Source organism: Eucyclogobius newberryi, unplaced genomic scaffold (assembly GCF_026437365.1).
Source record: "Eucyclogobius newberryi isolate DKJ021-1_F unplaced genomic scaffold, fEucNew1.0.hap1 SCAF_19, whole genome shotgun sequence".
NCBI classification, from domain to species: domain Eukaryota; kingdom Metazoa; phylum Chordata; class Actinopteri; order Gobiiformes; family Gobiidae; genus Eucyclogobius; species Eucyclogobius newberryi.
The window spans coordinates 22,114,603-22,128,531 of record NW_027315823.1 but is presented as its reverse complement, the minus strand read 5'-3'; the positions used below and the strand labels follow the sequence as shown (position 1 = coordinate 22,128,531).

General features: G+C 39.0%; 1 protein-coding gene across 3 annotated transcripts in view; it reads right to left on the bottom strand.

The window, feature by feature from the left end:
* Positions 1 to 13,929, bottom strand: part of arhgef10la (Rho guanine nucleotide exchange factor (GEF) 10-like a) — a 120,418-nt gene that overhangs the window by 47,031 nt on the left and 59,458 nt on the right. For all 3 annotated transcript variants that reach the window (XM_072452169.1, XM_072452171.1, XM_072452170.1), the window contains 2 exons: positions 11,993 to 12,093; positions 2,737 to 2,858 (listed from right to left, as the gene is read on the bottom strand). In XM_072452169.1, coding sequence (XP_072308270.1) covers positions 2,737 to 2,858; positions 11,993 to 12,093 — 223 coding nt within the window. The remainder of the gene's footprint in view (positions 1 to 2,736; positions 2,859 to 11,992; positions 12,094 to 13,929) is intronic.

The window sequence follows — 13,929 nt, the reverse complement described above, 5'->3', positions numbered from 1 at the left end:
GTTTTGATGCTAGTTGTGCAAGTATGTGTATCTGACTCAAAATAATTTGTATAGGTGGTACTTTCATCTTAATTTCTGGACATTTCCCAATAGAAATCCAATTTAAATGTACGTATAAGAAATTAGCACGCCGAGATAGAGATAGGAGAAAACAGTACATCTTTACAATGCACATAATCTCAAAGAAAAAAAGAGTGATTAAAAACTATTAAAGTGATGTTTACATATTAATGGTAACTGTCAACTTTAAGCTTTACAACCAATGCAATGCAAACATGGCACTTTAAAGCCTCCAGATAAAACATACTCTTTCATGGCAAACATCTTGCTGAGTGACGCAGCTGCTGTGCCCTTCACTGCACACTCAGGTGCTTCATTTGTTTGTTTGCAGGATATGAGCAGGTCCTTGGAGACCGCTACCTCCCACTGGCACTAAGTATATTAATTGACTTGGCTCTGCATCCAACCAGGTGTAACACATTTTTACGGGGTGCCCTGGAACGCCAGGAAAGGTCTGCAGGGAAATTTGCTCCCATCATGTCAGAGCTACACTTTCTGCACTTCCATATGCCGTTTGCCCTCTTCTTTATCTAGCACAGGATAGCTAGCAGACAACCAGTTGGTGGATAGGCCTTAATCTAATGATGGAACATTGATTTATGCTTGGGTGTCCCATATCCATTAAGATAATTGCATGATCACTTTATAACATCCTCCCTTGGTGGCCATGATAATTTGGCTCCCCTCCCCTCCTTCCACCGAAAGACCTGTAACCAGATTAAAGCAATAGAGAATGTGCCAGGAAATATCATCTTTCAGCATCCACAAATTGATTTTAGACCATTTCCGCAGACTTCCAAACCTTTTAGTCTACCTCTCACCAGGTCTTACAACTTGTATTGATTTGAATCTTCATCCAAAGGAGTTGGTCTTGTGTCGTCTTGTAATTCACATTGTGGTAATGTCGACTGATACGATCAATAGAGTGTATTTTTAGCAGTTATAGCATATCAACTGCAGTTTGGCTGAATCGTTGTTACAGATTTTGTTGAGGATTAAATTTATGTTTCAACACTATCAAACATACAGTGAAATGGCTGTTATTTTAAACCTTCCATTCAAATTCATCTCACAGCAAATTATAAAAAGCTCTGAACATTGCAAGAATCTGAAACTATATCTGTTTTATCCACTCAAAGTAACTGTACAAAATTAGATCAGATCAATTAGAACAGTGGTCCTTTTAGCAGCTGTAAAATGTTTTGTTTTTTTTTTTTGTTAAGGTAGGCCTAAAGCTGCGTTCAGACTGCGGTGTCCAATTCGCACCCGACGCAGGAGTTCGATGCCTGTACATTTTAAAGCAGACACCTCGGACGAATAAACTCACTAGCAGTGGAGGAGTTGTGTTTCCCTCTGTAGCTGTGTGATGGCAGAACAGGTGGAGAAAGTGGCTTTGGTGTATTAACTTTACAAAGTCTATCAAAGTGATGGGCTCCGGGCTTTTGTACACCGTACCGCAGATACTTCAGAGGTGAGCAGAGTTTAGTGAATATCATTATTTTTTCAAAGAGTTGCGTCTTGAGGATTTTTTTTTTTAAATCGTTGCGGGATTTGTTTTGTCTTCTTCCGGGTAGTGCGTAGCACGTTACTAGAGCGTAATCTCTGATTGGCTGCTGTACCGCGTCTACCGCAGGAAGTTGAGCTTTGTTCAACTTTTCTGCGTCGGCTGCTTTAGACGCTCAAACGCCCCTGACGCTCAAAACGCAGGCTTTGCGCCGCAAAAACCGTGGACACCCAACGGCAGAATGAAATAAACTGTTCTTGTGGTGGGAGGTTCTGGTCCGGATGGACCGTAGCCTCCTGCCTGAGGGGAGTGGCTCAAATAGTCCATGTCCAGGGTGAGAAGGTTCGTCCCAGAGCCCTGGAAACGCACAGGTCCTTCAGAGATGGAAGTTTGCAGCCAATCACCTTCGCACAATGAGCTGTAGTCTCTGTTTGTCCCTGGCTGTGGCTCCAGCGTACCACACGGTGATGGAGGAGGTGAGGATGGACTCAATGATGGTCGTGTAGAACTGCACCATCATCTGCGCTGGCAGCTTGGCTTTCCTCAGCTGCCACAGGAAGTATATCCTCGGCTGGGCCTTCTTGATGAGGGATCTGATGGTGGGCTCCTACTTGAGGTCCTTGGTGATGGTGGTGCCAAGGAAGCGGGAGTCCACTGTGGTGATGGGGAGTCTGTTTTCACTGGTAAAGATGTTTTACGTTCTTCAAACCACAATGGGCCTCCTTCATACATGTTCTTACACACAAAAGTGTATTTAAGGTCTTCTTACAAAGATTTTTGGCATTACCAAAATGTGTTATGAACACTCATACACACAGATGAATATGAATATGAGAATATGATTATTCTTGAAATGCACAAAAACTCCCAAATGATACAAAAATAATACTGGATGATGGTGATACAGTCTAATAGGTGCCAGTGCCTACTGTAGGTGTCACTCATAAACAGTAAATTGCTTGTTGTTGCTTGTTTCAATAAGTTAGTGACTTACATTATGCTCCCACTGAGTGAGTCATTTGTTTTTGGACATTTTTATTCCTGTAGAAGCTGTAAAATAAGTAAAAACACTGACACCCTTCTGCTTCTAAAACAATATTTTCTACCTCTTTGAATTTAACTCATGAACTGATCACTAATCATTCACTGATCATATTGAAAAGAATCCATACCTTTCTTTCTGGTGACTTTGTAGCAAATACAGGCATGTGACACGCCAAGAGGGGATACCAAAATGGCGGCATTGTTTTCCCTTCATCCTCTCCACATAACCAGCCTGGTGTGTTCTCCTCACCTACAACAAAGAAAGAGTTTGTTAACTTGAACAACTCGAATATTATGATTAGCATGAACATGTAATCAAACATTAGCCACCTGTGGTATGCAAAATGAAAGGCATTACGAGCATGTGAATGTTATAATCACTCCCAGTAGAAGGAGGCGAGGCCAGATCCTGCCAACTCAGGACCTCAGCAGTGATTAAGACTACACTTAATCAACAGTGAGCGTGGGCCCCAGCAGGGAAAATGCTACTGCTGGATTTCAGTCATAATAATGGGCTCCCTGGTCTATGCACCACCACAGCACATACAACCGGCAGCCTTCACTGCACCACCAACAAGGCACGGGGCAAACTGTCACCAGGTAATATTGTAAAGATACATGAAGACAAACAAACTACCAGATATCTCTTTTATTTTATTTTGTTGTGTTTTGTGTGTACTTGTAAACACCTATATACTCATCTACAGGCAAATGCAGTTATATGGCTCTCCATCTAAACAGTGAATTTGTTTTAATCTCAGTTTTCAGAGTATGAACAATACATGAGACATAGCAATCCTGTCACAGTGACAGATCCAAAGATAATGGACCGTAATGACAGTTTGCTTTAGTCACATTAGTGGCAGGGTTAGGGTTAGGGATCTACTTAAACTGAAAAATAGTTCATCCTACAGTAATAGTTAATTGGGAACCAGCAAAAATATCTAAACATAAACCATGTAAAGAAGACAGAACAAATGGTCTATACCAACGGGAAAGAAGGTTTTCTGGGATTAGTTTCTTTCCCATTTTTGGTGGTGATGAACTACAAGGCTCATGCTGTGCCGAATGTAAATGCTAATTGAATTACATAACATTGTCACTTCTCATTTGTGACTTTCCAAAGTAAAGTAGAGCAGCCTAGAAACTTTTAGTCAGTGTGTCTACTCTGAAAGTAAAAGTGCAAATTTAAAGTGGATAATCACATTTATTTATTTTACACCACACTAGAGTCGTGGTATCTATCTCATTCATTACAATTTAATGTGTTTCAAGCCACAGGGTTCAAACATAGCCATCTGTTTGAGTCAATGGGCCAAGCTCAGTCTTTAGTGTCTGGATATGTAGATACATCTAGTGGCTGTGCAGCCCACCGACCTGACACAGGGGGAAGGACCAAATCAGATTAAAAAGCTGTTTTTCAGACAACTGATGAAATTTCTCATCTGAGGCTTTGTATTGTGCACTATTGCAAAAAATGTTTTCTAGGTTGTAGAGGATTTTCGCTGTAGTAAAAAGGGACTGGCCACTAGTCCAACGCACGACAGCTGGCAATGCCCTATTCCAATATTATAGGCCTAATAGATCCATGGTCACACTATGAACCTCAAACTCCTAACTTACAATGCAATTACATGTTATTACAGATACATCACATTAAGTGTGGAGTAAAATAAATCAGTTGCTCTGCTCATTAAGCTACAGGATATATCAGAACAAAGTGAGACGGATGGTGATAAGGCTATAAATAATGTAGTCATTTGTATTTACAGTCAGTCTGAGTGTGGTGGTTGTGAATTATTAACTTTGGGGTGGGCGGCCTCTCTCCCAGCTCAGCTCCTGTCTGCATTCTGAGGTGTGCAGGTCACTCAGTAAAGGAGTTTAATTGAGGGCAAGTTTTTGCAGGTGAGACGGCAGGTCCGGTGATTTTCTTACCTCTGTGTAATCACCATCTTCCTTTGGACAATTATTAGATTAGCATATGTAAAGGCATTCTGACTAAATCCAATCTTTACTTCAGCTAATTTTGTGAAGGAAAAAAAAAAAGAGAAAAAAAGGATTGAATGAAAACCAGTAATGGATAGAGAAAAGATGGACGGAATGAAAATGGTTACAAGATCGCACAAATGAGCCTTAATCTGCAGGTAATGGTGACGCCTGATGCTGGGATACTGATTGAACTGTTCTACAATTGAAATCAACATGGCATACCTGCATATTTTTTGTATCAGTTGAGTTCATCTTATTAATGAGGCTTCATATCTGCTAGAAATAAGACAGTGGGTTTGGAGCTTGAAGGAAATGCCCTGTTTAATCAGTAAATGAAAAATGAAGCCGTTTTGCTTAATTTAGGCGAGGTTTGTACAATTTGTTACTGATTATTTTAGCAGGAATCTTGATAGAATCAACTTGATATAAAAGCCAGGACATGACATACAAGTAGTAAAGTCTTATAAGACAATATAGTATTGATGGAGGATTTTTATTTCAAAGTAATAATATGGCAAGTATTGTGATATCCATTGGAATTAAAATGCATAAAAAATCCTCTAAAGATTTTTTTCAATCCCAGCTTGAACTGAATAAAAGTAAATATGTACAGATAACATAAAAATAAACAAGGCATTCAAATCAGCTAGACACGGTATTTGCCTTTTGGTATTGACATTATTTTGCATGTAAATCAGTACTTTTCAATACTTTGTCAGTATTTGATACATGGATATTTTGGTATTGATCTCCGCCCATCACTGCAACCATTTATTAATTTATGCAGTTTGGGATTGGGAATGCAACTCAGGCTTGACTAGGTAATTACTAGAACTAGTACACTTGAATTAGTACTACTGCAAAGTGTTACAAAAAGAAAATCATTCTGCTTGCCCTGGGTATACTATGACAAGCTCAATGAGATCTACAAAAGAAAGTACTTTTTTTAATAATACAGCGGAACCTAGAAGAAGTAATTCTATTCTGCATCCATTTTGTGCAATGGTACCCAGCCCACAATGTCATTGAGATGGATTTGACACAGACAAGAATGACCAACTTGGGAGCTAAGAAACATTTATGTCAGCTCCCTAAAGGTAATTACAAGCTGGAGTTTAGGACATGCGTCTTACTGTGGTTTCCAGTTTATACCAATTAGTGTCAAAGAGTAAAGTATGTCAACACGCACTGCAAGTACCACCCTGCGTGCTGTAATGTCTGCAGCCTTCATCATGCATGGTTGTTTACTGATTGTTGATTTGTTATTTATCAAATATGAATTGTGTTTTGAAGGGAATTAGGTAGATCAGTAAAATAATCATATATTATATATTATTATATATATTATGGCATAATAAAGGATAAAGACATTTTGCATGGATCTTATGGATCTTATAAATGTTCACAATTCCAAAAATCCTTTCTGTCTACAATTAGCTATTTCAAATACTGAAGTTAGTGATTTTGTCTCTGTTTTACAATGTTAGATAATTTTGTAGCCTTCTGGTGTCCACATTAAGCTCATTATACTGCCACTCAGTGGTGACAGAAGTTTTTAAGAGTTAAGAATGTTCTGAATGTTTTGTTTTACTTTGTTAAAGGTGTATGTCTTCCTGCACTTGTAAACAGCACTTCAAATTAGCCACATTATTCCAAGAGGCACAGTTGTTGTTTTTTCTTATGTTTTTACACCAGGAAAAATGTTGCTGTGTTCAGGGCCTAAATTAATAGTTTTTGCAAATAATTGAGACATTATTGTGTTAGAAATGTCAAAAGATAAGTATTTGTTTACACACTCATTAGGTCCCAATTAGCCCAAATAACAAAGAGAAATTAATAAAGAATCCCATGCAAGAGTTCGGGTCCTAGTAGATTAAAAAGGACAGAAATCAAAATAACATGAACATAACTTCCTTGGCAGATCTACAGAATGTAAAAATGACTTTCTCTTTCCCCAAAAAATAAAAGGCATACAAGCTTTCATCGGATATCAATTTCTCTCTAATGTATTTACTATTACCATCATCTCACCTCAGAAGCCAAATGTCAGTAGTTTTGCAGTCGTTATTTGGACATTCATTAGAAGCAAACAGAATGAGTGGTAGTATTTCCCATGCTAAAGGTCATTTACTGTGCACAGCACTCTATAATAATTATATACACAACTACACACTGCAGAGATTGTCGGTTGGGAATACTAAGTGATGAGATTAAGATTCTCTATTTCTTTATTCTAATCATGCTTTTGTTTCAAGCCTTTTGCTGATGAAGATTAATTTGCAGAGCACGGTGCTCTATCAACCCCAGTGACACAAAGAGCAGAGATTTAGACTAATTAAATACACCAGTGCAATTGATATTTCCCATGGATCAATGCAAGTGTGGGATCTGTTAATTAAATCCTTGATAATGTTTACTCATCATAAACATTTCCCATGTTTGAGCACAGCAAGATAGCAAGATAATCTTAGCTGCTTGACAGATTAATTTAAGGGCGAAGGGAAAATCCGCCCAGCAACAGGCGTGAGAAAGTATCTTTTTAGGGGCAAGAGTTCAATACAATGCTTATATTAAAAGCCTTATCTAAAATAATCTGTTCTGCTACTTTATTGAGAAGACGACACCAAGCAGAAAGATAATACCGGTAGTTATTTCGGCAGATGCAAAATATCTGTCACCATAGCAACCACTTTGTGAATCCATGGGCCAATGAAACCAAAGATTCACTAAAGCCCGAGCAGCAGGGAGGACTTTGAATTCCTGCTGCGTGTCTCCAGAGCTGTGAATGCCGCTATGGCACAGGTTATCACACAGTGGATTAAGGAGGCGTGCCACAACCTCAAGCCGCACTCCACTCATCTATTGATCCGTGTGTGAAGGGAAAAAGCAGAGAAAATCAGCACACTTAGCAGGCTAACCGCAGGCAGCAGCCCCTGCCTGCCCCCTGTTCTCCACAAACAGGCTGATTGCTCGTCTCAATCATCCTTTCACCTCCCCGTCTCACCCCACCATCAGCGCAACCACAGAAGCGTGCACCCTGAACAATTCCCTCACTTTTAGCCCTATTCATTGTGGCAGCTCTCTCACATGATGTTCTTCTTGTGAGAGCCATCAAAGTCTGTGGCACTGACCCCGTTTGAAAGGCCTGGGACTGGAGTAGGCAGCAATTAATTGTGCAGCAAGAAAGGCCATTAATTAGGCAATGCTTGTGGCTATTTCACTTGGGCCCTTCAGGAGCCGTGAGGGCAGTCGGAGACACATGAAAGATGCGCAAGCACACCAGGTTATTAACGGAGCCCAGGGCCCTGGCACAGCACCAAACAGAAGTGATGCTTTCTTTGGAACATGGGCTCAACAAAAGTACATTCATGATCCACATAATGACAAATACTGTTGGATTCTGTGTTCTTTTTTTAATTTTTTTTTTTATCAAATTCAATTTCAACACACAGCAATGACAAAAACTTACATTAACATTGAAAAGAAGAGAGGCTCTTAAAATCTCCATGTATATGCAAAAAAAAAAAAAAAAACTCTTGAATATTACAAGGCATGAGCTGTGGAGAGGGGTGTGAGCTGGTTATGTGAAAATGTGCATTGTGATGTCTAATCACGCACTAAATCATGCATGAGAACATTATCTATTTCGGCTGTCCATTCAGGGACGTTTCAGAGCTGGGTACCCATTTCAAACTAAACAAGAGCATGGTTGGTTGCATTTCAAATGCTGATTGGGCTATAGGTCTCCCCTGCGCACAAGGCTGGACGGCCTTGGCTTCCAATGATGAGGAAGCTTCAGTGACAGTACACCATCCGTGAAATTAAATCAACAACTCCCTTATTGTAATTACATTTGGTTAAATGGGAAGGCAAAGTGTGGGTGTAATACAATTAACATGTAATTGTCATCCAGACCAGGTTAGGGCTGATCTATTTCCAGGGAATCAGTATATGTCATCAAATCACCCCATTGCTTCTACAACTATAATAATTGATATATGAAGCAAGGATAAGAGAACAACAGTGCTTTCATGTGCAGTTTGTCTATATTACAACGATGAACTTCAGCGACTTCCTTTATTTGTATATCGAAAGATATTTATCTGTTATTTCTTTGAAAAGTACATAAATATTAGCTGCAGTAGCTTGATAGGTCCTTTGTAAAGAGACACGTTTTTTGTTGTCTGAACTGAACATATTTCAAAACAGCTGGTATGTACCGGGGCAATAATGTTGGTTCATTATCATTTCCATTAATTTCCTTTTATTTGCAAACACAATATTTAAAAAAAAAAATGTAATCACAGTAGGTTCCTGTTCTGAAAGAACAAGAACAGACAACTACAGATAATAGAACAAAACACACGGTACAGTTCAGTAAAGTGTGTCATGTCACAGCCTGGTGCAGGTCTGGAAGAACAAACTATTCAAAGATGTTCCTAAAGGTGGGAGCTGTGTTTACAGATGGAATTAAGGCTACCAGTGTGGGGGGGACGCACAGTTATTTTTTGTTAAAGCAAAACCTGATGACATCTGGACAGCACAAGAAGTCTATAATTGATTTTAAATGCCCTGTTGTAAAGTTTGGCCACTGCCTCTGACACAAATTATATAGTGAATGGTTTTATGATTCAGTCAAAGTAACTAAGACCAAATGTTTATGTTTATGCTGCCCCAGCTCCTATTAGCTAATGACAACAAACACTTCCATTAACCTCAGCTCATGAGGTACATGCGACTACTGCAGATGGAGAGGCCCAACTCTGTGTGAGCTGCTGGATATGAATATGCATGAAGTCCTGATAACTACAAGTACATCCCTCGATAACTGTCATGTACTCATAACACTCACAAGTGAAAGCTCCACCATTTACTAGAATGCTGATCGTCATACTGTTCAAATAAATGGTGGGGTTTTAAGTCAGACGCAACAAAAGTCAAAAGGAAGCATCAATTAATCTGCCATAAAAGCTTCCACATGGCTCAAACATTACAATTTTGAATTCAACTTTAAATACAGGCTGTCAGTCATCTTAACACGACATGAGTGAATCAATAATAGAGTAAATACACTTTCATTCACTTGAATAAAGATCTCCTTGCCTTATACTGCCAAAATCTCAAGTCAATACATAGAGATTCCACGTTGTTTCTTCTTTCAACATCAATATATATGTAGTCCCAGAACTCTGGTGGACGTCTCTGAGGCAAGAATGATTGCATTTCTAGTGAAAAGGTTTAAACAAGGCAGCTAATCCAAAGCAACACTGGTCTGGGGAGGGGGGGGAAATTATGAACAAATATGTATGTACAAAAAGTGTATAGCTACATTAATGTCAGATATGACTTGTTGTAATGTATGCTCTCTCACTGTGTCTCTGCTCCTATCATCTACACGTGAGCTATCTCCAGGAGCCACATTTAGACATGTGGTCTATTCCCATTTGAATATGTGGAATTTAGATTTGTCCAGCCGACTGAAGCTGCCTATGCAGGACTTTCATGAGGCGTTTTGAATGTCGCCCGCTTCTATAAGGGAGAGTAGGTAGCGCTGTCCTCATCAGTACGCCTGTTATGTCCCTGATAAAGGTGTGAGCAACAATGAAAGGCAATGTATGCTTTGCTCCACCACCTGCACACTGCATGCTGTATTGGCAGCTCCTTTTTTGATGCCACTCAGACATGAGCCACACACAGTCGGAGAGCTTTGCCACATGTGCGGTGGTCGCTTTGTGCACCTCTGTATTCAGGCCATGAAACAGCCCAGATGTAGCCTATGTGAGCGAATACAGGGTTGTGTAGTGGGCGTTTTCTGGTTTGGTAATGTGCCAAACTAGAGAATCACAAGATGTGAGGCGGTTGTTTCGTTGCTATTGAAAGATTTTTTTACAGGGAAGTCAACAAAAGTAACCCTAATCAGAATTTATTATAAACATTGAGCCACAAATACTCTAGCATCTCAAAGATGTTTACTGAATATTTAAACTTGCTTCTAAGGGATGTGTTACATGGAAACTACAAGTGAAATATTTCATCACATCACTGTATTTTGCCACCTTTACATGGTAACCATATTCATTCAGAACTTTGAGTTTGAGTAGCTGAAGCAATCCATTATTGGGACCAAAACCAATTACAGTTGCAGAAATTAAGGATGTGAAAAAGCAAGTTTAGCAGTTTCAGAACTACTAAAAAGATTTCATTTCCAAGGATGTTTTCCTTTTTTAATATAGTTATATATTTGAAGTGGCCTTTTTTATCAACCAAGGCGTCTTGTGTTTTTTTCAGCAAAAGCTATTAAATAAGATCAGAAGAACATTCATGATGAAACTTATAAATAGTAAATAGAAAGATGTATAAATAATTTAGCAAAGTTGGAAGTTTAGGGATTTTCTTCTGATAATTATAGTATAAGATTATACAACACGTTATATATAACTACATTTATGCAAACTATAGTTGTCTTTGATACAGTAAATGGTCCATAGCCGATGCCATAGCTCATATTTGCCATGAACCTCATAATGAGCAAATCTAAAGAGATCTAGCTCTCAATGGCTTTAACCAGATTAAATATTGGTTAGTGAATAAATACACAGCAATTTATAAACAAAACAGTGTCCAAAGTGCTACACAGAAGAGACAGAAAACAATAAACCCGCTCAATTTAATCTTACTAGTCCTAAAACAACAAAACCAAAGAAATAAGTAAAATAAATTAAGATAAATAAAAACACAGAGGACCACACAACTCACTTGGTGTCAAAAGCCAGAGAATAAAAGTGGGTGTTCTGATGAGACTTAAAACACTCAAACATGGGGGCCGTTCGGACGTGGGGCTTAGGACCGACCACGGTAAAGCCTCGGCCCCCTGAACCACTAGCTTGACCAAACGTATCACACAATGATGCCACAAAAATCAGTATGCTCTAAGCTGTTTAAACTGCAAAAAAACATATGCTCCTTTTTAGATGATACATTGAACATCCTGAAGTTGTGATGTAACAGAAGTAGCACAAAGGTCTTTCATTCCTTCTGCTACTTAATAATAGCAGAGAGAGTGCAAAGCTAAGGTCAAGCTAGAGCATGTTGTAGGCTGTAGATAAAAAAGCTGTGCTGCTCCCTGCTGGGCAGCATCTGAGCATTTTCCTCATCAAATAAGGACCACTGCTCTGCTTTGTCCTTCACCCTTAAACTTGATAAGCTCTTTATATGGCCAACCTCTCTTTATATAACTACACATACTTCATAAAGCTGCACTAAGGTCTTAATTGAAGGTCGGAATAGTTGGTCCAATAGAAAGTAATCTGAAGTCAGATGATGCCTGCTGGTGATGCCTGTGAACCTTTGACTTAAACATTTCAGTAGGTTACATCATGGTGGGGTTGTACTTACGCAGTGCGATCTTTGCCAAGTGCAGGCGGTTGACCCAGGAGATCTTACTCAGAGGGTTAGGAGTGTTGAACACCACCATGAAGCTGACAGGGCGCCCCGACCTGAACAAGGAGGACAGAGGAGTCGATTTAGATCTGCACATTAAAAGGAACATTTTTAGAAATGTTGTCATTTCTATATTGAACTTCTGTGTTTTGGTTTGGAAAATGAATTATTATGCAGGTGGCAAAGAGGAAAAGTAGCTGTCGAGATTAAATTTGTATTAGTTGAATTCAGTAGAAATGGAAAATGTAACTGCAGGCACGACCAAGGCTGAAACCTGTATTTCTAATTGGATAAATATAAAATCAAATGCCCAGCAGATTAGGTAGAAACACTCCATTACGTCTATAGATATAAAAAGTATTTTGTCCATTTGCAATATGAAAAATGATTTACATTTTTACTTCTAACTGTCACAAAACTAGCAGAGTTGTTAAGCTCAGTCACAGTAAATAAGCTTGGAGAATACGAGAATATACTTTATGTACTTTGGGTTTTAATATATGAAGAAGTACAGTAGGAAAGAACTGGTTGTTGTTACAACCGAAATTACGTCAATATTGCTTTACCAAAGGCGATATAAAAAAAGTGATTGCAAATAAAATCCATGAAACATTTTATGGTTCCAAGATATAATATTCTTTGATTGTTAAGTATCTGTTTTTTAATTGCAAAAATCTCCTGTAGGCTTTCAAACAACGACCCGAAAAACTAGGTCACAGCAGGAATCCATTATGACGGTAATGAATTCAAGCTGAGTGCACCTGCCATCCACCGCACAGGAGAACGACAAAAAGTTTACAAAGGCACCCGGAAGCTTCAAGAGGGGAATTAAACATTTATTTTACTGTGTTATAAACCACACGCCATAGCAATATTATCCAGTCATTGAAATTACTTTTGACCTTTAGTTTACTGTTAAAAGAAGGCATGCACAGGCATTATGTATTCATCACTTTATACGCTTTCATTTCCATTTAACATTTTTACCATCTCTTTGTGCAGGATTTATAATTCTAAAACAAAATGTTCAAGATAGAATTGCGCACATCTTCAAAACAACACTCACAATATTATCACTATTGCAATAATCTGCAAAGTTCAAATTAATATTCTCAAAAGAATAAGATACACTTGTTATGTTAATATTCATAATTTCATCTTTGAACCATCCCAGCTGTTAATATTCTTTAAGAGTCACACAACAACCACTCACCTAAACCAACAACTCACTCTGGGCTATTTAGAAATAAGAAAACCAAACAAACACTATAAGACTTTGCTTCTTTACATCTCTTTAACTTTGTATCAGCTTCTGTTACATCCACGTCACATTCTTAAAATATGCACATTTTGCTGAAAATATTCCTTTAAACATAATAGACAATTGAACAGTGATTAGACTAATTTGCTTACGACAAGAACAAAGTCCTCTCCATCCCCTCTTGAGCCTCACAAATGTAGACAAAGAGGATTGAGAGAGAAAGATGGCAGAAAATGAAGTGAGATCTCAAACTTCTGTGACATGTTGGCGACGCAGAGTTGTTCGTACCATTCGGGGCTTAAATATAGCAGAAGTAATTTGCCAAAGACAGAGAGGAGACGTGGTGTGACAGGAATACTACTCCGCACGTGGTTGGAATCATTGGGCAACACTTTATGCCCACACAGCCTAACAACATGCTAAACTGAGCACCCCCTCATCTTCCGGCCTCCTGATTGACAGCCGCAGTGCAGGTGCAGCTCTGCAAGAACAGAAAAGAAGTCGACTAGAGCATGCTGATAGAGAAGGGCTGCTGTGACACAAAGGGAAGTCGAAAAATACAGAGGGGAGGGAGGGAGGGGAGGCCACACCAGGAGAGACAGAGAGACAAGGAGATTTATGGGGGCAGGTC